Genomic DNA, 27,422 nt, shown 5'->3' on the forward strand with positions numbered 1-27,422 from the left:
ATGAATGGCAGGGGGACGGAATTGAAAGCTGAGTAATACAAAGTAGCAATAACAATACATTTGTCGCCTTACAGAGCATTTCTTTTTAGATGGGGTCAGTCTATGCTCAGCCTTAAATTATTTGTCTGCATAATCTACCTCAATTGATCATGACTAAACCCTGGTGCATGTTTGAATAAGAGAAAATAAGAGCATCCAGTGTGACCCATGTTCTCTAGCTCGAAAGGCACTTTTATGCCAAATAGGCTTATATATACAATACTTTTAACTTCATTTTGTAAAATGCCAGCGTGATGTAAAGACCTCAGAGTCCTGAAAGTACAGAAATAATTAAGCAAACCCTACAGTTAGGGGGTTATTTATCAAAGGTCGAATGTTAGAGTTTTTTATACCTCGAATGATCTCGAATGGTTTCTTATTTAAGAAAAAACTGAGATGGAAAAAACTCGAGTTGCGAAAACTAGAATTAATTGAGTTCTCTGCGGGGAAAATACTCAAAACGCTGGAATTATTCGAGTTTTCGGGCAAAACCCTCTAAAAAAACTCAAACATCATGGAGGTTATTAACATCTTCAAATGGTTCAAGGGACCTCTGACATTGACTCCTAAATTACCTCGACAGGTTTCAAACGGTATATTTTGGGATTCGATCTATGTCCAGGGTCGGGGTATAATAAATCTCGAAAAAATCGTGTTTTTTTTTTAACCTGAAAATGTATGTTTTGACCAAAAAAATCAACTTGAAAACGCGAATTTTCGTGGAAAACACAACTTGAACCTTAATAAATAACCCCCTTAGTGTTCCTTTTTTACAAGCCATGGGGGCAGCCATTTGAAGCTGGAAAAGGAGAAAAGGCACAAGATAAACAGCAGATAATAGATACGCTCATTAATATACAATCGAATTCATCAGAATTTATCTGTTATCTACTGTGTCTCCTGTGCTTGCATGGCTGCCCCAATGGCTACACAGCAGCTTGTTTATATAAACTATAGTAGTGTTTCTGAAGCAAACACACCAGATACACCATTGCAGGGCAACACTACATTATATTGTCATTCATTTTTAACACTTTTATTTTTTCGGTGTTACTGCTCCTTTAACACTTTTATCTGCCAGCTTTAAGAGATCATAGTGAATAAGAGGGAAGGTGAGACGACACCCACCCACAAGGCAATGCACAAATAAAGAGGCTTATGTCTCAGAAGATGAGAGATGTCTTGGTTGAATAACACACAGTAGACAAAGGTCAACACAGCTACATTATGTAAAAGGATACCAATTAGACTGTAGATCAGTATCTTATGTATCTTCTCTGCAATTATCTAAGAATGTGCAAATACAATTGACTAAAGGGCAGCTCACAGGGTAGAGAAATCATCAGGGATCACTGCTAAATCCTGTAACATACGGCCTGGCTTGAACCAGTGATCTGGTGTTGTTATACTATCTGCATTACCTCTACTCTATATGAGCAGACAGCTAAGGACCTGGTTCACTGCTATTGCTATCCCTGTATTTGCAAGTAGGCATAGCCTGTTTCACCTGTTGCTAATATGGACACAGGTACTGAGAATTGGCCATTAGTCTGGCTATATAATCCCCTGCTCTGCACTGATTCACTGCCCATTATAGGTCAAGCTCGCTTGGTCCAGGTGCTCTAAATACTGATTTGTTCTTCCTTTGACTTCTGCTACCTGTTCCTGTCCCCTGTGTGACTTCCTAGTTGTGACCATGGCTTGTTCCTGACCTTCAGTTGCCTCACAATTCTGCTCCTGCTATCTGGTTCTGACTCAGCCTGTCTGACTACATCTAGCACATTTGGCACCCTTGCCTGCCTGTGTGGGAGTTACTGGATTCTCTAAGTCCTGGCGGCACCCAGCCAGGGCCAAAGCCAAAGGTGATTGTTATAGGCAGATAGGCAGAAGAACATGCATAGACAGGAATCCAGTCACTCCCATGGGGTTTGAGTTGCCATACATGCCAGTTCCAGCAAGAGATAAAAGTACAATCTGGCCATCTGGACCGTCTTGACCAACTGGATAACAAATATATCAGGTTTAGTTATTTAAGCCCTAGAACCCAGAGAAGACAGTGAAACAAAGTAACCAGTAATCGTGACATATAAGGCTCACTTAGCCCAAACTCTACATTATTCCACAAACCCAGGACATAAGGGATGTTGGAAAAACAAAGATGGTTGCTTCACCTTTCCAAAGCAGCCTTTAATCACCAGACACATCTGAAAGCCAGTTTTAAAGTCATCCAGGAGGCCCCCGAGACAATATTTTTTCAAGGAACTCCTAAAGATGCCTTACGCAAGAGAAACTGAAGAATTAGATGGTTTAATGGTCCAGTGTCACTGTTCTCACGCACAGTTCAGGAAAGGATCCGGGAACTTTGGAAGCTCAGTAGAGTCTCTAATTTCATTGCCTTCCCTATGCATCAGGCAGAGATATTTGGTTATCGCTATTCCTACAGCCCTGAACCTGTGTCAACCCACTCTACTGACCAGAAGCACTGGATGGATCTTACTCCTTTGCAGTGAAGGATACAGAACCAGTTTATTCTCCGTTAGCGGTACCACAGAATAATCACTATACGACAGCTCCTTCCCTTTCTGTACACAAACAGTTAATATAAAATTGTGAACTTGCTGCTGATCACAGGATGTGTGCAATTGATAAGAAACCAGAGTGCAAAACAACACATAAGCTCCGGGTAAGGCCTAATAGCACGCATGGTTATTTTTACACTATCAAGAGCAAAGCGGCATTTCAGAAGCTTTTACAGCAAAGTCAGTGCAATGGCCACATGTAAACATTGGGGGTTTATTTAAGTACACAAACATGATTTCATTTTATGAGTGCTATTTCTTAAAAGAGACATGATATTATCCAACTCTGAATTTGTAACATGTTTATTCGACTTCTTTTAAGGGGCCACTGAATGAACTGCCCATTATAGGTCAAGCTCGCTTGGTCGTAGGAGCTCTAAAGACTGATTTGTTCTTCCTTTGACTTCTGCTACGTGTTCCTGTCCCCTGTGTGACTTCCTAGTTCTGACCATGGCTTGTTCCTGACCTTGAGTTTGCCTCACGTTTCTGCTCCTGTTGTCTGGTTCTGACCCGGCCTGTGTGGCTACATCCAGCTCCTTCCAAACGTTTACTCCTTCCCAGATTACACATTTGGCACCCTTGGATTATTTTAATTACTATAATGCCACAGGGCTGCCATGCTTATTCTCTAGCCAAGCAACCCTCAACTGCATAAAAGAAAGCCACAAATTGAGCAATAATATTTTCTGGCATCCATTTAGCATGTTTAGCATGTCCCCTCCTCTTCAAAGTCAAGGACAGAAGAACAGAGTTTTTGTGCTAATGGTGGCTTCTGCTCTTTGTAGGTATCAGTAAGAGCAGTTTCAGAAGGGAGCATCCCCAATCTGACATTGTCCAACCTGCAACTTTCCTCCTGATAAACTAGACATCCAACCACAGACAATATGTGACCCATGTTGAAAGATCCATCCACCTCAATGTGGTTACAACAAGCGTGTTCTCTTCCACCCACACTGCAGGAACAAAGCAATATTTTGGCAAGGCATCAGTTGCTATGCTCCTTCCGCAGTGTGACTTCGTAGGGGCATCCCATGCTGACTTCTGCACATAGAGTGATAACGCTGCTAAAATACAAAGTGATTGCTTGTGGCTAAAAGCTAGGAGTAAGATAAAGAAAAGTAGTGAATTCTAGAAAAAGTTTGGAAAATGTAAGGTTCCCAGATCACGTGAACAAAAGCAGGAGACATCTAGAAAATCCAACTAGAAGGGCTGTACTTTTAATGCTTGCTGAAAATTACGTTTAATAAAGGGGGAGCTGGATTATGGGACAGTTCTGGCTCAGATAGTTATTGGCGTGAATCGGGTTTGTAAATTTTATCTGCCACAGCACCATGTCAGCCACTGTATAGTACATCAGTACATAAGGAACTGAAGAGCAGATCCTTTTTACTCCCTTCAGTTCCAATTGTTTCGGCTCCTGAACAAACAGAACAACAGAAAGGTGGCCATACTGTGTATAGACAATGTATCTGCTCAGCCCATATTCAATATGGGATCGGCCCATGTATGGCCACTTTAAGGGTAGAGACAGACAAGAAGATTCTAGGAAATTTAGTCGCCCCGGCGACAAATCGCCTCTTCTTCGGGTGACTAATCTCCCGAACTGCCTCCCTGCTGGCTATCTTAATCACCGGTGGGATGGCACTCAGTTCACTTTGTTTTCGGAAGTCATCCGAAGTTTCCTCGTGAGGCAATTTCTAGTGACTTCAGAAAACGAAACGCGCCGAGTGCCATTCTGGCGATTTAGATTATAGCCGGCAAGGAGGCAGTTCGGGGAGATTAGTCACTCGAAGAGGCGATTTGTCACCAGGCGACTAATCTCCCCGAATCTTCTCATCTGTCTCTGCCCTAAAGGGGTGACTCAGTTTTTAGTTAAAGGGGTTGTTCACCTTCCAAACACTTTTTTCCAGAAATAAAGATTTATTTTCAATTGCTTTCCTTTTTTTATTCTTAAACGTTTTTTCCAAAATTAATGTTTAAAGTTTAATGTTCGTGTTTCAATCTGGCAGCTCAGTAATTCAGGTGCAGATTCTGAACTATTACAATTTTCAACATTTAATTGATACATTTCTCAGCATCATCTCTGGAGTATTAGCAACTATTGTATCAATTCTAACAGCTGTCTTTAATGAAACTCGGGGACTCTACTCAGCAGGCACAAAGATAAGAAATGGATCAACTAAATTTACCAATTTAGAACCGTTACAGAGACGGCGACCACCCTCCCAGAGCAGTTTTAGAAAGACATAAGAAGGTGAGCACTCAATATTTAAACTTCAATATTAGAAAAACTGCCCAAATAGAAGATCATTTTTAAAAAAGTCTGGTGAACAATTTGAAACCAACTGAACTAAAAATGTGTTGTGTTGGAAGGCGGACGACCCCTTTAACTTTTAGTACACTATAGAATTTCACAATGGTATTTATTGTTTTCTTCATATATAGTTATTGAATGTGTCTTCTTCTGCTTCCTTGCAGCAGATTAAGGTAATTGGCCCTGGTAGGAAAAATATAATTATTGTTCCATGCAGCTACAATTTTATTATTACTTTTTATTACACAACTTCCTATCCAGACCCTCTCCTATTCATAATACATTCTCTCATTTAAACCACTGCCTGCTTGCTCGACTAACTAAAGCTGGCTATAGACTCAAAGATCCATTCGTTTGGCGACATCGCCAAACGAGCGGATCTTTCCCCGACATGCCACTAACGGCATGGCTATATCGGGGGTAATCCGAACGGCAGTATGGTTGAACGATTGGATTACGATACTCCAAGGGGCTCCAACGGGTCGGTCGGGTAAAAATCAAACCTTCACGATCTATATCGTGGCCAGATATCGATTGGGAAGACCCATCAAAAGCTCCCATACACGGGCATATAAACTGTCAAATTGGTCTAAACTAATATCGGCAGCTTTATCTGCCCGTGTATGGCCACCTTAAGACCCTGGCAACCAGATCGCAGCTGAAACACCAAACTGAAGAGCTGCTGAACACAAACATAAGTAACTGAAAAAGCACAAAAAAAAAGTAAGACTAGTTGCAAATGGTCTCAGAATATCACTCTCGACATTATACTAAAAGTTAATGTAAAGGTAAAAATCCCCTTCAAGACAGTCGTAAATGGGCCAAGATGTCAAAGATTAAGAAACTTAGAGCCACGTTGCTCCACAAGGCTTTATCTATATCTTTCTAGATTGTCTCTTTCAGAATCCACGTAAGCCCCAGAAAAGGAGGCACACTCTTCGAAGAGTAACGGCACAGGGGATGTGTTGTCTCCTCCATCAGTCTAAATATTTGCTGGTGAAACATTTGTATTTTGTGATCGAACAAAAAATGAAAATCATTGTTATGCCATTCAATTTTTTTGCAGCCACAGGTGATTTAGAGCAGGTAGAAAACATCCCATGAGCCATCACCCTAAAGCCCCAAAATTGCACCTTACATAGTAGCTATCACTGTATAAGTAAAGAAACAAAAATAACATGATATACATGACAACAGTAGTCTGCCACATCAATATTCATGTATTAGAAATAGAGGGGAAGCTCAGAACATCACTAGTGTGAAAAGCAAATGCCAACATCCTGCAAGAGCCACTGGCAGTTTGACAGTTAGTCTAGAACCCCTGGCAGTAGGCACAGAAAGAAGAACATTGTTCAGCTCTAATGTGCCCAGTTGTGGTCAGACAGTTTGTCAAATTTAAATTTTATTGGCAGAATGTCTGGGCATGTACATCAGGTCAGATTTAGCAGGCCATCTTGCATTCCTGTCAGATTCCGGGTGATGCAACAGATGCCATATTGTCCTCCTACAGTTCCCATCATTTGGCCTGAATATAAGTAACAATGGAAAGTGGCCAGGCATATAAATATATATATATAGCCACTCAGAGGGTGCCTGTCCATTTGCCCTGCAGGAAAGATGCCACAGAGGATCAGCCAATGTTTATCCATCGAAACAGAACATAAGAAAAACAGAATGGATATTATTCTCCTATTCCAAACAATTGCAGGCAAACAGAGCTATTGCCATTTGTCTCATGGAGAACTAGGCCCAAACATATTAGAGAGTGTAGGTAACTCACATCACATTTGCTTAGCATGGACTACATTCCCTATTATTTGCTAACTTTATACCTTAGCATGGACTGGTACATTCTCTATAATTTGCTACCTTTGTACATTAGCACAGACTGGTACATTCTCTATTAATTGCTACCTTTATACCTTAGCATGGACTGGTACAATCACTATAATTTGCTACCTTTATGCCTTTGCATGTACTGGTACATTTTCTATAATTTGCTACCTTTGTACATTAGCACGGACTGGTACATTCTCTATTATTTGCTGCCTTTGAACATTAGCACAGACTGGTACATTCCATATAGTTTGCCACCTATGTACAATAGAACAGTCCTCCCAGTATCCAACTTCTCTGGTCCATTGTCCCAACATGGTAGGAGCTGAGGCAAACTCTGCACAAATCACCATGCCTTCCTGTACTTACCTGTGCCTTTCCATCATCCAGGTCCTTATAGAAGCAAAGCTGCTGCCCTTTCAGTACAAAGTATTTCTGTTGCCAGTTTTTGACAAATGACTTCTGCTGTTTCTTCAACCATCCGCTCTTGGTCGGCTTTTCCAAGGAATTCTGGTGATGAGGACGACTGGATGATGCAGAATGGTCACTGGACATCACGCTGACCGATCGGACTGCAAGTTTAGCAAACAAGGAAAAATGATCCACAGGAGAACATTCGTAGGGTGGGGGAGAAACAAATGTACAAAAGCTTGTAATTAAATAAGAGCAATTAGGGTTGAAGGGAGAGTGTTCAGTTCTGGTAGGCAAGGAGAGGAGACTGAGGGGAAAAGACATAAAACAGCTGGTGTTAGAATCTTTAAGGAAGTGGCCAAAAGCAAGTTTCAAAATAGACTTCCTCTGGTGCGTAGGAGGGATTTAGAGAGAGTGGCAGGGTACAACCAAATAACACCTATATCAGCTTTATTTTTATTGCTAAACAATCAATGTTGTTCCTGATTAATGATTAATGCATTGTAGAAATGTACAGCATTGCGCATCCAAGCAGAACTAAATCTACATAGTCATTAACACATGCAAATTATTTGAAGTATTTTGGGTGTTTCTTAAAGAATAGGATACATTTTGGGATATTATTATAGTAATTATTATTGGGGTGCCCGGCAGCCCTGTGATAGTCTGGACAGTCAAATGTGATATGAATAACAAGGCCTATAATATAATGCCCAATAACCCTCCATGAATCTGCAGTCACAGTTAACTATGTGGAACTTGCTGATAGAAACTGCTTGTGATTATGCCACTTCCTATGTATACTGCTTATCTGGTTTCAGTAGCACAGCTGCTATTCCATAACCAACTAAAGATTGTATTTTATTACAGCCCTAATCAGCTGTATTACAATGTATTGAAGCAGAAGTTCCCCTTTAAATTAAATGTCACCGTATTATTGATGGGATTATTATAATCAACTTCTTAGCTGCTTCTCATTATTTCTTTTGTATGTTTTTTTTAAAAAAAATTATTAGTCTTTCTAGTCTGCTAGTGACAGTTAAAGGGCATGTAAAGGAAAAAAATAAAATCCCATTTTTACTTTCTTTAATGAAAAAGAAACCTATCTCCATTATACTTTGATTAAAAAATGTGTACCGTTTTTATAAGAAACCTGACTGTATGCAGTGAAATTCTCCCTTCATTTACTGCTGTGGATAGGAATTGTCAGATGGTCCCTAACTGCTGAGCAGGGAAACAATCATACTTATGAACAGCAGGGGGAGCCCGCGCCTTACTTCCCAGCCATGCAGAACTCAAGCAGCTTTGTTTATGACGATCCCCAAGCAGCCCAGACCACACTGAGCATGTGCACAGTCTTAGTCTTGCAACGATGTTTAACAAAGTTACAAGATGGTGACCCCCGTGGCCAACTTTGAAAGCATAAAATATTTGTTTGATTAGGCTTGTGGTGCAGTAAGTTCATGTTTATGTTTAGTATACAAAATACAGCATTTCGAGCCTTATTCTATTTTACACTTTACATGCCCTTTAAATGTGGTGTCAGGGGTCACTGTCCACAGCAACAAGGAAATACATATGGAGTGATGCTTTACTTTTATTGTATACTTCATTTTTAATTGATTATTTTATATTACTATGAATTTTTATTTTGATTTTAAATGGCCCCCTGGTGGCTACGGTAAATAACCTTGAGCAATCAGAGAGAGAGAGAGAGAGAAGTTCCATGCAGTGGGGTAACTAGATGCTACTGACAGCACTAACAGTTACTCACAGAAAATTCAATTTAGGGACCAAAAAGATTGGTATGTGGACCTGTTCTTCCAACATATGTTGAAATCACCTTCCTACACTTTTCCAGTCCAGTTAGTTTCAGATCTGCCTGGTGGAAGTTTTTGCCTTTCAGTGCCTGCTCCATTTTGATATTTCGGTTTTTCCGCCCCTTGTGCTGAGGGCCCAGGGTGGTGCATCTGGGCCACTTCATTGACGTGGTGAGTAACCATTGTACTATCAAGAGACCCTACAATACAGAAGATTTTTTGATGTCGTATAGCCAGATCTGCATTTTTTGGTAAGTGACCCTTACCGTGAGGGCAAACAAACCAGAACTCTCTGTAACACAATACACATAATTGGCTCAGAGACCCTATGCAAGGCATTAGCTGTGATTGGCCCCATTACAACTCATGGCCAGATTGGTCCCTATAATGGCCTGCCTAGCCTATCATGTGTTTTGCCCTTCTGGAAGCTGCCTTTTAGGTTTGCATAAGGAATCAAACCCTGTTCTGCATTTATGACATGGGCTGCTCCCTTTCTGGCTTACAAAGTTGGCTATCTACAATTCTAAACTGCTAGGGGCAAATTCACTAACCTCCGAAAATTCGCCAGCGACAGCTTCGCTCACATCGCAACATTACACAAGGCGTAGATTCGCCAGGACAACGCTAATTCACTAAAATTCTTAGTTGCATCCAGGGCGCCGAACGCTGGCGAAGTAGCGCTAGCAATACTGCGGCAAGTGAAGCGAAGTTTCGCTAGCACTGGCTAATTTGCATATGGCGGGAAGTTAAAGTTGAATGGACGTATATGCTGCAGCAAATACATTACACTACACAAGCCCGGGAAACCTTAATAAAATAAAATAGAGTTGTTAAATTGCCCTACACATGTGCCTTCTGTATAGTTTAGGTGCCATATGTTAGGAAATGTAGGGGGGAAGCTGGTTACCCCAGAAACATTTACGATCTTTTGCAGCCTATCACCCTGAAAAATAAAAAGTCGCCAGCATTTTTTGGGAATTAGAAAAATGTTCAACTATTTTTTGAGGAACTCCTATCTACTCTATTGCACTTCGCATGGTCTGAGGTGGTGAAGGCAAGCCTGGCGCAAGAGGTAATGTTCATTAAAATCCACATCTTAATGAATTTGCATAGTTACGTCCATTCGCCAGAGCGCAACTTCACCAGGCGTAAGGGAGCGAAATACCGCTAGAGTCTATCTCCTTTGCTAGCTAAGTTACACCTGCAAAGTAACGAAATGACGTCACGCTTGCGAATTTTCGCTAACGTTAGTCACTTCGCCCTTTGGTAAATTTGCCCCTTAGTCTTTTTACATACATGGAGGACCACCGAGACTACCCAGCTGGAAGCCATCACAGCTGTAATCAAATGCTCCAGTAACCAACAATAGCAGTACACAACCCTGGCATCATCCACAAGCATAACTAATGGCTACCGGCTGGCTATCAACAAGACTTTGAGGAAAACCTGTGATGTTGAAGTTGCTATGCTACAATAAAGAGCTGCATTCCCTAAAGGAGTTGTGTTGTGTAAGTCCTCCCCTATAACCACGTCTTCTTGAGGCAAGGTGTTGTGACAGTTAATGTGCAAATGGGTTGGCCACCAGAGGAAGCTAGATAGTAATAGTAGTTAGAGTGAGGGAAAGTCCCAAGAGGGTGGAAAGTTATAAAATGCAGTGGAGTCATCTTCCAGGAGAGGTACTGAATTTAGTTATTGTGAGGCCTAGTGGTTGTAAGAGGATACTATAGGAGTGTGAGATGAGACAGGGTAATTAGCATGGGCAGTTATGGCTCCAACAAGGAGTATGTGGGCATGGTGACCCAGTGGGTATACAGCCAGTCAGGGTTTAAGAGGATAGGCAAAGTCGGAGCCGGTGAAGGGTGTGAGACTTCCTCTGGAACCACCTAGCGTGTGCGGTGTCAGGGCAAGGCTCGGGTAGAGGGAGAAGCGCTGACTAAACCCACTGGTAGGAAACTGCAGGCCAAGGTGTGAGTGGGAAGGGACACTCTTCGTGAGGGTCTATAATGGGAGTGTACAGTTATTAATAGCTATCAAGAAAATAAACCAATGTGCCTGCTGCCAGACTATTTGCTCCTCTAACATTGTCACTATTGGGGCTACCTAAGGCAACTATTAATTGTGCAGCTAGGACTGAAATTTTGAATTGCAATCTGGTAGCAAGGACCTTAAAGAAGTGATTTGCCTTTAAGTTAACTTTTAGTATGTTTTTAGGATGCCCAATTCTAGGCAACTTTTCAATTGGCCTTTGTTATTTAATTTTTATCGTTTTTTTAATTATTTGCCTTTTTCTTCTGACTCTCTCCAAATTTCAAATGGGGGTCGCTGACCCCATCTTATAAACAAATGCCCCATAAGGCTACACATTTATTGTTATTGCTACTTTTTATTACTCATCTTTCTAGTCAGGCCTCTCCTATTCGTATACCAGTCTCTCATTCAAGTCAATGCACGGTTACTAGGGTAAGTTCGACTCTAGCAAAGAGCTGAAATTGCAAACTTGGAGAGCTGCTGTATAAAAAAATAAATGACTCAAAAACCACAAATAATGAAAAATGAAAACCAATTGCAAATTGTCTCAGACTATCACTCTATGCATCATACTAAAAGTTAACTCAGCGGTGAACAATCCCTTTAATTACCCTGGCACCCAGGCAGCAGTTAGAAAGTCACCAGATTGTATGAATAGAATCTGCATATTTTTTTGGCTGCTGGGGTTAAAACCTGATTAAAACCTCTGTGTTACCCCAATCTGGACAGAAAATAGGTCAGAAATGAAAGGAAAAGAGAAATACACCAGCTGCAGGGTTTGCAGCCACTTTGGTGACAGTTATTCAGTCCTAGTAGTGTTATATGTATGGGAATTAACTGCAGACCTAGGGTTCCCAGTTTTCTCCAGCCACAGATCCTTCTATAGTACAGTAAGCAATTAGTGAGTCAGCAAGGAGGGTTTATTACTACATGCCTACTATGATTTTTACTCTATATTTACTCTCTGTTACAGATCTATGACCATGGTGCAATGCCGACAGCTCCAGTACTGAAGGACCTGGCTTTGCTGGATTAAATCATCCACATATCTACAGGTATAAAAATACAAATTAGATACAAATTAGAGCGTTCTCCCAACAGACTAATACCTGTATACATAGGACTTCGAAACTATGGGGCTTGTAGAGACCTGTAAATAAAATATTGAACAGGCAAAAGCAATAAACAAAAACGCTGCAGAATGAAATAAAATTCCAATAAACAGAAATCCAAGGCAGACAGAATAAAATAACAATTCCACTCTTCCTACATTATTATCGGCCTCTATAATCTGATCCAAAAAAGCAACAAAAATCTGATGACACCGTTGGTTCTTATTGTAATATGACGTGTATTTTGTGCAGAATGAGTGAGCTGAAAAGGAAATATTTGCCTACAGGGACTTTCTACTGGGAAACAGCCACATTGTTTTCTTGCCTTAAAGGGATCCTGTCATCAGAAAACATGTTTTTCTCAAAACGCATCAGTTAATAGTGCTACTCCAGCAGAATTCTGCACTGAAATCCATTTCTCAAAAGAGCAAACAGATTTTTTTATATTCAATTTTGAAATCTGACATGGGGCTAGACATTTTGTCAATTTCCCAGCTGCCCCTGGTCATGTGACTTGTGCCTGCACTTTAGGAGAGAAATGCTTTCTGGCAGGCTGCTGTTTTCCCTTCTCAATGTAACTGAATGTGTCTCAGTGGGACATGGGTTTTTACTATTGAGTGTTGTTCTTAGATCTACCAGGCAGCTGTTATCTTGTGTTAGGGAGCTGTGATCTGGTTACCTTCCTATTGTTCTTTTGTTTGGCTGCTGGGGAGGGAAAGGGAGGGGTGATATCACTCCAACTTGCAGTACAGCAGTAAAGAGTGATTGAAGTTTCTCAGAGCACAAGTCACATGACTTGGGGCAGCTGGGGAATTGATAATATGTCTAGCCCCATGTCAGATTTCAAAATTGAATATAAAAAAATCTGTTTGCTCTTTTGAGAAATGGTTTCAGTGCAGAATTCTGCTGGAGCAACACTATTAACTGATTCATTTTGAAAAAAAAAATTTCCCCATGACAGTATCCCTTTAAAATAAAAAAAAAGAAGAAGAAAAAAAAAACGGGTGTTTTGCAGAGTAGATAAAAATGCAGAACTGAATTCATAGCTCCTCCAAAGTGTTAACCCTTTGCAAGTGTAGCACACATCTCCCACATGCTGTCAGGCAAAAGCACAAACTGCAGGTAATTTGCTTTAGCCGCCCAAAAACGTGAGTGGGAGAGGACCAGGTGGTTTCCATGAATACTTAAGACTACATTAGTCATTAATGATGATGGCAGAATGCAAAGTGCAAAAAGGGCACAGTCCTAAATGTTTATGGCTGCGATAGAACCTAAATGAATTGCTGCAGGTTTCTGGGGCACCCATGCATACATATAGAGCTGGTGAATGCAGCAGGGGATGGGAGGGGTGAGGCATGCCCTGCCATCTGTGTTATGCCTTGTGTTGTGCAGGCCCAGATTCCCCCTATATCCCCAGTAGTTAAGTCACTGGACAGAAGTGTTCCCTAAATGAGCACAATGGGGTAAATAAACCGTTAAAATTATTAACTAAACACAAATGCAAAAATCATGGTTTGCCTCCTGTTTTTGTGCTTGTGCTTGCAGTACAGCAGTAAAGAGTGATTGAAGTTTATCAGAGCACAAGTCACATGACTTGGGGCAGCTGGGAAATTGACAATATGTCTAGCCCCATGTCAGATTTCAAAATTGAATATAAAAAAATCTGTTTGCTCTTTTGAGAAATGGATTTCAGTGCAGAATTCTGCTGGAGCAGCACTATTAACTGAATCATTTTGAAAAAATGTTTTCCAATGACAGTATCCCTTTAAGGAAGAGTTCATAATAAGAACCTATGCCACCCTCAGTTAAAGGAAATGTAAATCCTCAAGACAAAACAAACTGGCCATCGCCACCTGCTGGTCAGTTCTTCCATCCATGATGAAGTCAGAAGAAGATATCATAAGAAGAACAGGGAACTATTCTGATGTTGCTGTGCTCAGGGAAGACATAAGAAACCTTAGATAACTTTTCTGAAGTCTTTCCTAAGCAGAGCAACATTAGAACAATTCCTTGTCTTAACTGTATCATGGACAGAATAACTGACCTGCAGATGATAAAATAGTTTAAATTTCAGTAGTAGAAGCACTAGTATACATTTTTACAAATATAAAGCAATCTGCAAAAAAAATAGCATCAAATGTTAAGACAAGTGCTTCAATTTTACATGATATAAGATTTATATTTCCTTCACGGTGTCCATACAATGGCCAATCTTCAAGAATACCGAATTAATGTTAGCCCAAAATATACTACAGTAACTTTGCTCATAAAGTTTACATTGCCCCTTTAAGAAAAGTAAGAGATACTCCGGATGTTGTATCATGCTGTGTAATATCAGGAGCCCAGTGTTTGTTCTGAAACTAGGGCAAGTGGCTTAAAAACAAAGTGGCCTTGTCTGATTCTGGGGGAATTTCTATTTTGGAATTGGTATCCCGAGAATTTTGAACCAAGAATTTTTTTATCTAAAAATTTTTTTTTAAGCCTGGTGTTGTCATTAACTGCTCTTTGAATTCAGGAACCCAAGAAAGAAAGAAAAGAGGAAGAACCCAGGGTGGGAAAAGAATCTTCTTCTCTGTGCAGTCACAGTTGTATAAGGTGATAACAATATGGTCAGAATTGTTATTTCCATGTAGAGCTGGGGCTGTGCAACAAACTTGCGTCTCGGTCAGTAGAAATTTATTTCCCAAGATGTGACGCTTGAAAAAGGCAGTTCACCTAGAAGTAAATTTTTAGAATGATTCAGGCAATTTGCAGTTGGTCGTTAGTGTTTGTTATTTTGTACTTTTAGGATATAGCAAAAATTCTGTTCTGCAGCTCTCTAGCATCATTTGTAGACAATTTGTAAGTAGACTTTCATTTTTATTATTTGGAAGTTTTTAAAGTTATTTATATTTCTTGTTCTGTTCTGAAACTATTTAACTATTATCTGGTTGCTAGGTAGTTACTTACTTTAGCAACCAGGGAGCCATTTTGAAATCACATAATAAAAATAATCACAAAAGTGAAGGAGTCTGTGACCCTGGCAATCAGGCAGCAGGACCGTATTTAGATATAGGCACCTGGGGGCTTGTGCCTAGAACAGCAGGTTTAGAGGTGTGACCCTCGGGTGCAACCGGGGGAGGGGGGAGCTGAAGTCATGTGCCTAGAGTGGCATGGGACAAAAATACAGCCCTGCAGGCAGCATTCTCCGTTGCAGGCTGAAATGAGGCAGAATGGGAAGGCAAATAAATAAAAACCCATACAAGATAAATATTGAAGACTAATTAAAAAAAAGCTTAAAAAAGTTCCACCTATTACATATTAATAGTTATTTAAAGTTAAACTTCCCCTTTAATGGATAATCTGCTGTGATCACTTTGAAATATGCATTGATCTAACTTCAACTGACCCTGTGTTCTTAGAAGAGCAATTTTCTCCACCTGAAATCTATCAAAACAGTGGCCACGTTGACATACATTCCTATCTCAATGTGGCAGAGTTTCCAAAACTGTTGGCCTGTCCCTTCCCAGGGGGGCATTTGCTATTGTAGATGTTTTTTCATTTAGGAAAATATATACAAATTCCCAAATTCTCACAAGATTGGGGTACAGGCATGAGAAGAATATGCATAGAGCTGCCTGACTACAGTATATTCCTGGAATCCCACCATCAATTACATTAGGATAGTATACACATAGTATACTAGCGTGACTGCCAAACCAATGTTTCTATATACAGTTTCTGTAACCTTGTTATGAGTTAAGGGGGACCTGCTCACATACTAATCTTTTTAAATAGTGTGTAATTGATATACGGTACTTTCCTGAGAAGGAATTAAATCCGGATTAGAACTATTTAGAATGTGGGTGTCACATTCCGTATCCCACACAATAGGAAAATGCTCAACCTTTGTGTCTGTATTCTGTATCCCAAACCCAGAACAAACGCCAAGGATCCGGTCACGGCTCACGCTTCTGCCTATAACAGCCGCCTTTCACAGCGGGAGGAGTCCTTCACTGGATGCCCGCCAGGTCTTAAATTGAGAGAACCAAGGAGAGAGTTCTAGGCAAACAAGGGAACCGGAACATGTGATTGCAGCAACGGGGAAAGAACTTAAGCTGGCCATAGACACAAAGATCCGATAGTACGAATCAACGTACGATCGGACTTTCCCATCTCCCGACCTGCCGCTAACCATTCAGATCAAAGTCTTACCATTCAGATCAAATAAAGTAGTTAAAGAACAGATGAGCCGATGTTCTGCCCCTGACAGCAATCGTACGATAGTTATGTCTGACAAAGCTGGTGACAGTCTCCCACTGAAAATCGTACGATCAGCAATACACGCAGAGATATTATCGGCAGGCGACAGAAATTTTCTAACCTTTCCGATCGACCAAACGGCCGACGGAAAATGTCGGGACTCTCCACACACGGTCCGAAAATCGTACGAATCCACGATTCGTAGGATCGGATCGTTGTGTCTATGGCCAGCTCAAGCGTAGTCTAAGAAACAGACTGGGGTCAAAACCAATAAGTCAGTGCAGAACAGAATCAGGATCCAGCAAACAGGCAAAGGTCAGTTCAGGCAGCAATACAACAGTGGTCAAGGATAGGCAAAGGTCAAGGAACAGAGAAAACAGACTAGAAGCACAACTATGAACTATCTACAATAGAACTATGTTAGCAATGAGTGAAAGGACGAGGTGCCTTTAAAGGAAAACTATACCCCCCCAACAATGTAGGTCTCTATTAAAAGATACTGAGTAAAACCGCTCATGTGTAAAACCCTGCTTCATGTAAATGAACCATTATCATAATAATATACTTTTTTAGTAGTATGTGCCATTGGGTAATCATAAATAGAAATTTGCCATTTTAAAAAATAAGGGCCGCCCCCTGAGATCGTAAGATTCACTGTGTACACATACAAACCACATGTAAAGTCACATGAGCCAATTAACAGACAGAGTTATGCCTTTTGCTTCCTCACTTCTTCCTGTAACAGTTAGTGTTGTAGTATTTCTGGTCAGGTGATCTCTGAGGCAGCACAGATAGAGTCACGATATGGTGGTTCAAGGCAAGAGATGTAAAAGGGCAATATTTATGTAAATATATATTCCAGTTTGGTAAGATTCTTTAATATGTCATTCAATTTGATATAAACCATCTATTGCTTAAGTATTAATTTTGGGGGTATAGTTTTCCTTTAAATATTTGAATTTCATGCCAAGCGCAATGACGTCAGGTACGTTGTGACGAATAAAAAGAAGCGCGCCAAACCAGGAAGTGCACAACTAGGAAGAAGGCTGTGGATGTCCCCGCCAGCCCACTAGACCGCCAGGTATAGTAACAGTGAGTTGTGACATATACAATGATCAATACCTCCAGCACATTCATTTAGGAAGAGGTTACAACTCAATATCAGTCAAGGTAATATAATGAATGTGAAAGAATACTGCCAGCTGCTGTTCATTTTGGCCAATTATGATGTTGATCTTGTTAGAAAATGCTGTTAATAAGCAGAGAAGAGTCATCTGGTCAGTTCGAAGCACAGCAACAACACAAGACGTTCCTTTGATCACAAAATGTATATATATATCCAGTTAATTGAATTGAACAGCAGTAGGCACTGTTGTTTCAAATTTATTATATTAGCAGTTAAAAATGGCTACTATCTTGAAAATGTAGAGGAAATAGATTTACAGTCAGCCATTGCTTCTGAGGAAGTGGCGAGACGCCACGAAACGCGTCAAGTGTGGGGGAGATCATATCCATACATGTACTGATGATGATTTTACGTATGTTTCAATAAAGAAGGTTTGATTTTTCCTAAATCACCGTGTGCTCCATATTGCTGAGTATAAGCCATTGCTGAAAATGAAATAAGTGTGTTAGGAACACAGAAAAGCACCAGCACTTATAAGTTACACACAGTAACAACTAACATTGCATGGTTTTCCCGTACAACCACAGATGTTTGTACAGATTAAAGCCATTTTAAGGTACCGTTTTTGAAACTAAGCAATCCTTGCATTTCAGCTTTAATAAACGTCATTAACCGAAATGTAGACTTTGAAATAAATGAATGTAAATTCTTCTGTTTTTTTGTTGTTTTAAATATTGCAAGATGTGGAGAAAAATGTCTACTGCTAATATAATGAATTCTGCAAGGACAGCACCACCTGCTGGTCAGGTTTACAACTTCGGTTCAGAATCTGTAGAAAGAACTGTTCTGATGTTGTTCTGTTTAGGAAAGAGATCAGTGGCGTAACTAGATATTACTGGGCCCCACAGCAAATTATTTTTCAGGCCCCCAAAATGTTTAGAGGTTGACTCCAATATTTATTGAAATTGTATATGAATTAGGGCCTCATGGGGCCCCTATACCTCCTGGGCCCCCCTGCAGCCGCAGGGTCTGCTTCCTCTATAGTTACGCCCCTGAAAGAGATCAGAGCGTTTAAATAACTTTTTTCTACTGAGCAGAACAACATCAGAACAGTTCTTCCTTCTGACACCTTCCCCACATTCACAGATGGAAAACTGACAAACAAATGACGCTGTTCTCAAAAAAGTCCTAAAACTAGCAGTACATATTTTTGCTCATATCTTGGAATTCAAAAATAATATTAAAAGTGTATGGAAATGGCAAAAATGCTAAGAAAAGTGCTGTACTCAATTTTACATTTACTTGTATTACAGGTTTATAGTTCCTTTTATTTTAGCGAACCCTTGAATTCAGAACTCCCTAAAAATACAGGTAGGGAAAATCTTAGAATGACTATACTATATGCAAAGGCATAAAATACAACTACAAACAGGTGCAAAAAAAACAGCCTAGATGAGCACTCACTAATGTCAGGGATAATTTAAAATACTCCTTTATTTAAATATAAAGGACAAGGAAATTGCCCATTCAGGCCTTGCTAACAAAAAGCCCCATAAATATTGCTGCCATACCTTGCTTCCCATTGCTTTGTATGCCTCCATTTCCCCAGCAACTTATAGTTTAAAAATAAATAACGCTTACCAAAGCAGTAGCTAGAAATGTTGTACATTATGTTTTGGTCAGCCCAAGGCAATCACAGCCCTTTAGCAGTAAGATCTGTGTAGCTCCCCATCTCCTTTTCTGTTGATTCACTGCACATGCTCTGTGCTGCTGTCACTTACTGAGCTTAGGGACCAATATGCTGTATATACGGCATAATGAACAGCCCGTCACGAAGGGCTAGCGCATTGCTGGGACGCGGACTTAGCGTATGCGTTGCCTACGCGCCGCTGCTTCTGTTCACTCAACTGCCCGGCGCTTATTGAAGTTATGGTCCGCCGCTAGCAGAATGAAGGACGGGTAATTCAGCCGTTACCTCGGCTTTTCACTTAAGCTTGGCATGACTTGGCAATTTGAATGATGCCTTCGGGCAGCCCTTGTCCTACTGTAATATTTGGTTTGACTTATGCCTGTGATACCGTTTTTTACCCTAACACTGTCACGATTTCTTTATGCATGGGTTGCTAGGCACCCTAGCAACCACTTTATGACGCCATCTTGACACCATTTAAAAACTCTGCACTGTTGTGTTCTATTTTCTTTCCCTGACGAAGGTTCCAATAAGGAACTGAAACGTAGGATTACAATAAACCTTCCTTGGTTTCACTCTATTGTGTTGTTGCAATTTTTCCTGCGAGTGCCGTCACCTTGGGATTTACTTTATTGTTTATAATTAGACTGGCACCCAGGCAATCGTTGAACTCATGGTTGTGCGTTCCATTGATGGGCTATATATATATATATATATATATGTGTATATATATATTTATATGTCACCATAATTAGGGTTACCATCCTCCCCTTTAAAATACGACACTAGTAACTCTAACCATACTAGCCTAATTAGTAATGAATTCAGGTTCACATTACATGGTAACTCTGAAACCATTCTGCATCAGGATGTAATAGTCATCCCTGTAGTAGTCCACTTCTACAACAAACCTCAATATTTGCATGATGATTTTCAGCAACCCCTGAGCCAAGCTTCTCAGAGCACACTGAGCACGTGCAGTGTCACTGGCACTCAAAAGATGGTTTACCAAGATCCAAGGTTGGGACCTCCTATGGGCAACTTTAAAGGCCTGAATCATTACCGTTATAGGGCTGCAGAACTTCTAGGCAGGGCTGGATTTACATAGTGGTCACCTCTAGGTCCGCTGCTGTTCGTCACCCCTGTCCCCTCCCCTTCATTCGTGCACTTGCACAAATTTTCATCATCAGGTCAGGAGCACTGGGGATTGGTGCATGGGAAATTTGTAAAAAACTATTGTATCTCATGAGCAGAACTAGAGCTTTCAAACCAATGTTCGTGTGATTGGGCAGCATGCCGCCCGGGCCTAGGTGGCCTTTTCCACAAATCCGGGCCTGATACATACAGCATTATTTGTTATTAGGCTTTAGTTCTTCTTTATTCCTTTGAAAAGGGTTTCATAGCTTGTTGCTTGTTCCAGGTTTGTCTTGTTCAGATTTAGATTTCTGGGCAAACATAGTGATAAGATACCAAATCTTGCACATGCCTAGATCAGTTATACAGCATGTTATCATTGAACACTGAGCAACTGCCACGACCCCCCACAACCCCAAGTGAAATTGAATTGGTTCCACCTATACGCTAGAGATGGCAGCCTTCAACCAGCAGAGTAGTCAGAATAAGACGTTGCATTATACATAAAAGCAGTTTTGGGTGGCAGCATGATCACCTATATAGTGGTGACAATTGGTTAAAATATCCTTTCCTTGTCCTTTAAGTGTAAAAAAAGATGAATGAAGTGAGGATTAAATACGCAAATGATCTAATGTCAAGCAATACTTAAACAATACATTAAATGATAAAACTATTTCACCTACTGCTGGAATCAGATATAATAACTAGAAATTAAATCTATATGATGTGAATGATACCACGCCAAAGACCTTGAATGCTTGGGTTTGAGAATGTAACAAACAAACAAACAGTAAGTGATAAATGATGTATAAACAGACCCACCCAAACTACTAGCAAGTATCTTCACACCTGTGGTGAACACAGCCTCCCCTCGACTGTATGTCTTCCTTCCTGAGTGATACTCTGGTGTCATGAGAAAATCTTTTATTCAAAGAAATCTACCATTTCCTTTGCTTAATACAAGAGTAATATACAGGAAAATGTCTTTGGAGACACGCAGCAAATTACAGGCAGTACATTGGTTGTACAATTATAGGTCCAAACAAGGAGTAGTATCACATAGCAGCCAGTCAGTAGGTAGCTTTTGTCGTTTTTATGCATCCTTTGCACAGCTTCATATAGATTGTGATAGATATTAGTTGTCTGGCTGAGACCAGCATTTCTATGTGACATTATTTGAAGCTTCAAGGTACAAATCAACACTTTGGCACGCACTCCACAGGACTCCAGGTAACGGTAAAAAGCTATTTGAAGTGAAAAAGGAAGTAAGCGAACAACAAGATAAAATTGAACAATCTAGAGGAGCGGAAGGGTTTGCGAAATTAGAGGAATTATTAAAATTAAAATTGAAAAAAGAGGAGGATGAAACAGTGAATAGAAAATCAAGGAAATTTAGTAGAGACAAAATGGATTATGAAGTAGGAAAAGTTTACGTAAAAACACCAGTTAGATCGAAGTTTAACCAACGCTCATTCAGAAGGAGTACACCAAAATCCATTCTAAAACCACCCCTAAGTCCAAAGAAAGTCAGCTTTTCAAGCTTTGAAAATAACTCTCTTAATGAGAATGATAATGCTTCCGGAGGTTCTGCTTCTTTTTCTGCTTCCTTACAGCAAGAACGTGAGACACATATGATGGAAATATTTACCAGTGACAAACGAGATAAAGGACACAAAGAAGAGAAAAGGAGAAAAGAAGAAGAAAAACATTATCAACAACAACAACAACAAAAGAAATGGATACAGAAAGAAAAGACACCACAGAATGAGAGGGACAATTTTTTACAGAAAGGACAACCCCAGAGGGAACGAGCAGAAGAAAGAGGAGACCGAGGAGACGCAAGAGAAGTAGATCAACGCAACTATCAGTTGCGCAAAAAACGGGGAACTGGGAGGATTATGTATTAAACTTGTCTGATAAAAATTTGTCAAATGGGGAAATGCAACTTCTAGCTAAAGGTCTAAATTTTAGTCCAACAACAAACTTTAATCTATTGGAAACATTATTTGACGTAAATCGTTTCGTAAGAAAATTAGTTTTGAAAAAATTCTTTTTAGAAAAAGAAAAAGAAAAAGACATAGCAGCAGAAGTTGCATCTCCCGAGACTTTGGTAGTGGAGATAGATGATAATGTACAAAATGTTATGTGGAGCTTTAGGGAAGAGGTAACCATATCACACCTAGAGTCCCTAGCGAACGAAACAGAAGGAAATTCAATCATTAGAAAGGGTTTAAACAAACAAGATTTGGAAAAATTAAAAAAGAAATCTGAATTTTACCCAGTACACTTCAGAGGGAGTGCAGTTGAAACATTTCAGGAAGTAGTTGAACTAGAACTCACGAAATTGTCAAATGAAGTTAATAACACTAAAAATATAAAGACATCAAATTTAAATAATATAGAACTCAAGGCATTACAATCTCTAAAAAAAGATGAAACTTTAACAATTAAAAAAGCGGACAAAGGGGGATTAGTAGTAGTATTAAATACAGTGGACTATGTAAAAGAGGCTGAACGGCAACTAAGCGATGACACATCCTACCAGGTACTAAAGGGAGATCCTACAATGCTTTTTAAAAAAGAATTGGTAAGGATTGTAGAAAAGGGCCACAATTTAGCAATATTTGGGCAAGATATTAAATCCCTGCTAGTACCAGATAACCCAATACTACCAATCTTCTATCATCTCCCCAAAGTCCATAAAGGAATATTTCCGCCCAAAGGGAGACCTATAGTGTCAGGGATTAACTCATTAAACGAAAAACTTTCGGAGTTAATCGATTTGTATTTACAACCTTTGGTAAAAAGACTTACTTCGTACTTGAGGGATACAAAGCAGGTTTTACAGATCTTTGAAAACTTTCAATGGAAATCAGATTATATTTGGGCAACTGCAGATGTAACAAGTCTTTACTCCTGCATACCCCACGAAAAAGGTCTGCATGCAATTCGATACCACTTAGAAAGATACAGTAATTATGACACGGATACTAAAGAGTTTATCCTAGAAGCAATTGAATTTCTATTAAAACACAATTTTTTTAAATTTGACCAAACACATTACCTCCAAATATGTGGGACCTCAATGGGTGCGAAATTCGCACCCACATACGCCAACCTTTATATGGGTTGGTGGGAAGAGAAACACATATATGAAGGTAACATAAAGGACACGGGTGCAATTATGATCTATAAACGCTATATAGATGATTTGATTTTTGTATGGAAAGGGGATGGGGAAACGTATTCAAAATATTTGGAAACACTAAATGATAACGATTTAAACCTAAAATTAACAGGCACATTTAATAGCACAAATATACAGTTTTTGGACTTAGAATTGTCCCTTTGTCAAGGGAATCCCCTTGACAAAGGCTTACGCCGAAACGTTGGGGCCATTCTCATACTGGTGGTAGGTGTATCTGCTCCTTGCTGTATAATTGTAATACTTACTGTTTACTGTTATGTAATTGTGGCTATGTTTAAACGTTAGGTATATACCATGTAAGCTTATGTATTGTATTATACAGGCCTACTATTGTGGCTTTGTGTGTATTATTTGCATAAACAAGTAAAACTTTATTTTAAATATACCATACTTGCCTTCTTTTGAGTGTGCATACCTATCTATATATTATAAACTATACAGTGGCCACATGTGTAGGGCAATATAACAACTCTATTTTATTTTATTAAGGTTCCCTGGGCTTATGTAGTGTAATGTAGTTACTGCAACATATACGTCCATTTAATTTTAACTTCCCGCCGTATGCAAATTAGCCAATGCTAGCAAAACTTCGCTTCACTTGCCGCAGTATTGCTAGCACTACTTCGCCAGCGTTTGGCGCCCTGGACGCAACTTTGCACTTTAGTGAATTAGCGTTGTCCTAGCAAATTTTCGGCTGGCGAAGTGTACCGTTGTGAGCGAAGCCGTCGCTGGCGAATTTCCGGAGGTTAGTGAAATTGCCCCTTGGGGAGTTACTTACTAAAATCCAAATTTATTAATTGGATCACAGAAAAACTTTATATAAGAGCAAAAAATCCAAATCACTTTTTCCAGAATTACTCAAATTTTTTGGGCTTTTTTTCCCGAATCGCTTGGATTTACAGGCTAGACCCCGAGCAGGCCACGAAAACTTCAAATTGAGATAGGTGCCTCTCCCATTGACTTATACCGGAGCACACAATAAAAAATATATATATATAATTAAAAGCAAAGTTCTGCATTTTGCTGGTCTTTGACAATTGAATAAAAATGTATTTGATCACAAAGTCCAATATATATATTGAATGGTACCATCCACTCCATTTCCCTGGACAGGTGAGTGAAGGAGTGGTTTTAGGGGGGGGAGGGTCTGTTTTAGTGAGAAATCTGGAGTGGATGGGGCAAGTTACCTGCCTGGGACACCAATACCTCTAGACCTGGCCCTGTTGTTATGTACTTATTTTGTTAGAAGGTATTATATGGCATACGTCAGTAAAGCTTAAACAGAACCTTAAATTAATTAGGACAGTGATTCCCAACCAGTAGCTCGTGAGCAACATGTTGCACTCCAACCCCATGGATGTTGATCCCAGTGGCCTCAAAGCAGGTGCTCATTTTTGAATTCCAGGCTTGGAGGCAAGTTTTGGTTGTATAAAAACCAGGTGTACTGCCAAACAGAGCCTCAATGTAGGTTGACAATCCACATAGGGGCTACCAAATGGCCAATCACAGCACTTCTTTGGCACCCCAAGTACATTATTCATGCTTGTGTTGCTCCCCAACTCCTTTTACTTCTGAATGTTGCTCACGGGTTCAAAAGGTTGGGGATCCCTGAATTAGGATATATAATAACATTAATACAATATGTTCCTTTTGTGTCTATTTCTCATGTGGCATCTGGTCCATGAAATTCCTACGCCTGCAACAATGGAATTGTGAATCTGACACAGCTTACTAAAAGAGGCTCCATTATGATGAATAAAATTGTGCTTCTCTTCCGAATACGGTGATTCATGGTGCAGCAGGAAGCTCAGTCTGACCTGTGTATTATACAATCACATCCTGTGCTGTCTGAGATTCTAAACTATACACTTAGACGCTTGGGCAAAGTAAGTCGGCCGGCTGTTGACGTACAGTATAACACTCATCAATACTAGGAAAAATACAAGGTACTGAAAAAAATACTGCTTTAATCAGAGGTTGATTGTAAAAGGAAATACGTATAAAAAATAAAAAAACAAGTACATTTTTCCCTTAGGGTGTAAATGAACAAAGAGAAAGTGAAAAACATAAAGGTGTGCATTCCACTGATTACTGAATTCCTGCCTTAATGTGACTCTTACATTCACCAGTGTTCTATTTTGTGTTTCAAGAATAGTGTCCCTTTCCTGGAGGGCACGAGTTGTGCCATTGGGGCAAAAGCATCACACATGTGCCTTTATTTTGCATTTGAATATGCATCTCCCTAGAGCTGTTGTCAAACTACAACTTCCCGCCAGAACTTTCTCAAGTTACCTGCACTGTACCTACAAACATGTCTGGGTACTCCAAAGAGAAGCAGCTATATGATATAATGGTGAGCTACTCTTCTGTTTTACTATCCAGACAGCAGTACTGCCTATAATGATAGAAACAATACCCACAGGGATTGAAAGGAGAAAGATAAACATCGATGCCTAAAATTGTCCAAATTTTATTTCTATCTGTAGTTATCTCAGACAGCCAGGGGATGCTGAGAGTTGCAGTTCAGCTGGAGGGCTGGAGGGTAGCTGGCACTGGTTTATATAATTAATGGGGATGACATATTATTATTAATAGTAGTAGCAGTACAGGTATGGGATCCATTATCCGGAAACCCATTCTCCAGAAAGCTCCGAATTACAGGAAGGCCATCTCCCATACACTCAATTTTATCCAAATAATTCCCATTTTTAAAAATAATTTCCTTTTTCGCTTTATTAATAAAACAGTAGCTTGTACTTGTTCCAAACTAACATATAATTAATCCTTATTGGAGGCAAATTGCCTATTGGGTTTATTTAATGTTTACATGATTTTTTAGTAGACTTAAGGTATGACGATACAAACTACGGAAAGATCTGTTTTCTGCAAAACCCAAGGTCCCAAGCATTCTGGATAACAGGTCCTATTCCTGTAGTAGTATTAGTAGTAGTATTATCATGTATTTTATATGGTGCCAACCTATTCTGCAGTCCTGTACAATAAATGGGAGTATACAATGAACACACAAATGATATACATATATCAATTGACATAGAAGGTAAAGTCTGGCCCCAAAGCTCACAATTGAAACACATAAGCTGTATTGCTTATTGCACCAGCAACCCCTACACTGAATACGGCAGTTCAATGCTGATCAAAACCACACAAAAGTTGCACAAAATGAAACAAAGAACAGTTACTGGTACCTATTCTGCCCAAATCAGGTTTCAAGTTGAAGTCCCAGGTCCGTGGCAGTCTCAGTGACATTTCTGGAGAGGAGGAAGACTGGACCACAAATGATGAAGGCTGAATCTATGGGTCTTGCCGCTCAGATCCTTCTTCCATTCAGCATGTTGCACTAAAAAAAAACTGTTTCCTCTTTCAGATTATAAGACCCGTAGGTTAAAATTTATGAGAAGTGGGCAGCTCTCTGCAGCTCTGTCAGTAGTTTAGGCATGTACCTCTCTAGATTTATTTGGCCAGTGTGGATATAGATCCAGGCCCCCCACAATGTCCAGTTTGATCCTCTTAAGGCTGTGCTGCGGGCAGGCAAGCAGAAACCTGACGCTCCAGTCTGACAGCTACATTACACCCTTTTGAGGAAGTTGTGGGTATTTCATCGACATACATTTTAAAGAGGAGGTATTGCTTGTTTACAATAAGAAGGGGGAGCTATAGGGCCTAGTTATTGGCATTAAGCAGCCCGTGTCTGGTAGATAGTCTCAAGCTCATTATCAAAGAGGCCTATGGTATAATGTGTTACTACCCATGTTGTCAGAATGTGTATGCTAAACCGCATCCATGGAATACAGCTTATATTGTATCATCTCTGCTAGTGCCATGGCTGAAAATATTGTGCTATCATAAAAACAGGTCTACCCAA

General features: G+C 40.0%; 1 protein-coding gene across 2 annotated transcripts in view; it reads right to left on the minus strand.

Annotated features, from left to right (window-relative positions):
* arhgap25.L (Rho GTPase activating protein 25 L homeolog) overlaps positions 1 to 27,129 on the minus strand; it is a 47,939-nt gene extending 20,810 nt beyond the window's left edge. Inside the window, exons 1-2 of one of the 2 annotated variants that reach the window (XM_018253416.2) lie at positions 26,746 to 27,129; positions 7,138 to 7,340 (exon numbers count right to left, since the gene is read on the minus strand). In XM_018253416.2, the coding sequence (XP_018108905.1) occupies positions 7,138 to 7,340; positions 26,746 to 26,806 (264 nt within the window). In that variant the 5' untranslated portion in view covers positions 26,807 to 27,129. The remainder of the gene's footprint in view (positions 1 to 7,137; positions 7,341 to 26,745) is intronic. The other variant, XM_041586965.1, reaches the window with a different exon arrangement.
* Between the last annotated feature and the right edge of the window lie 293 nt (positions 27,130 to 27,422).

Source organism: Xenopus laevis, chromosome 3L, assembly GCF_017654675.1.
Source record: "Xenopus laevis strain J_2021 chromosome 3L, Xenopus_laevis_v10.1, whole genome shotgun sequence".
In the NCBI taxonomy this organism is placed as follows: Eukaryota; Metazoa; Chordata; class Amphibia; order Anura; family Pipidae; genus Xenopus; species Xenopus laevis.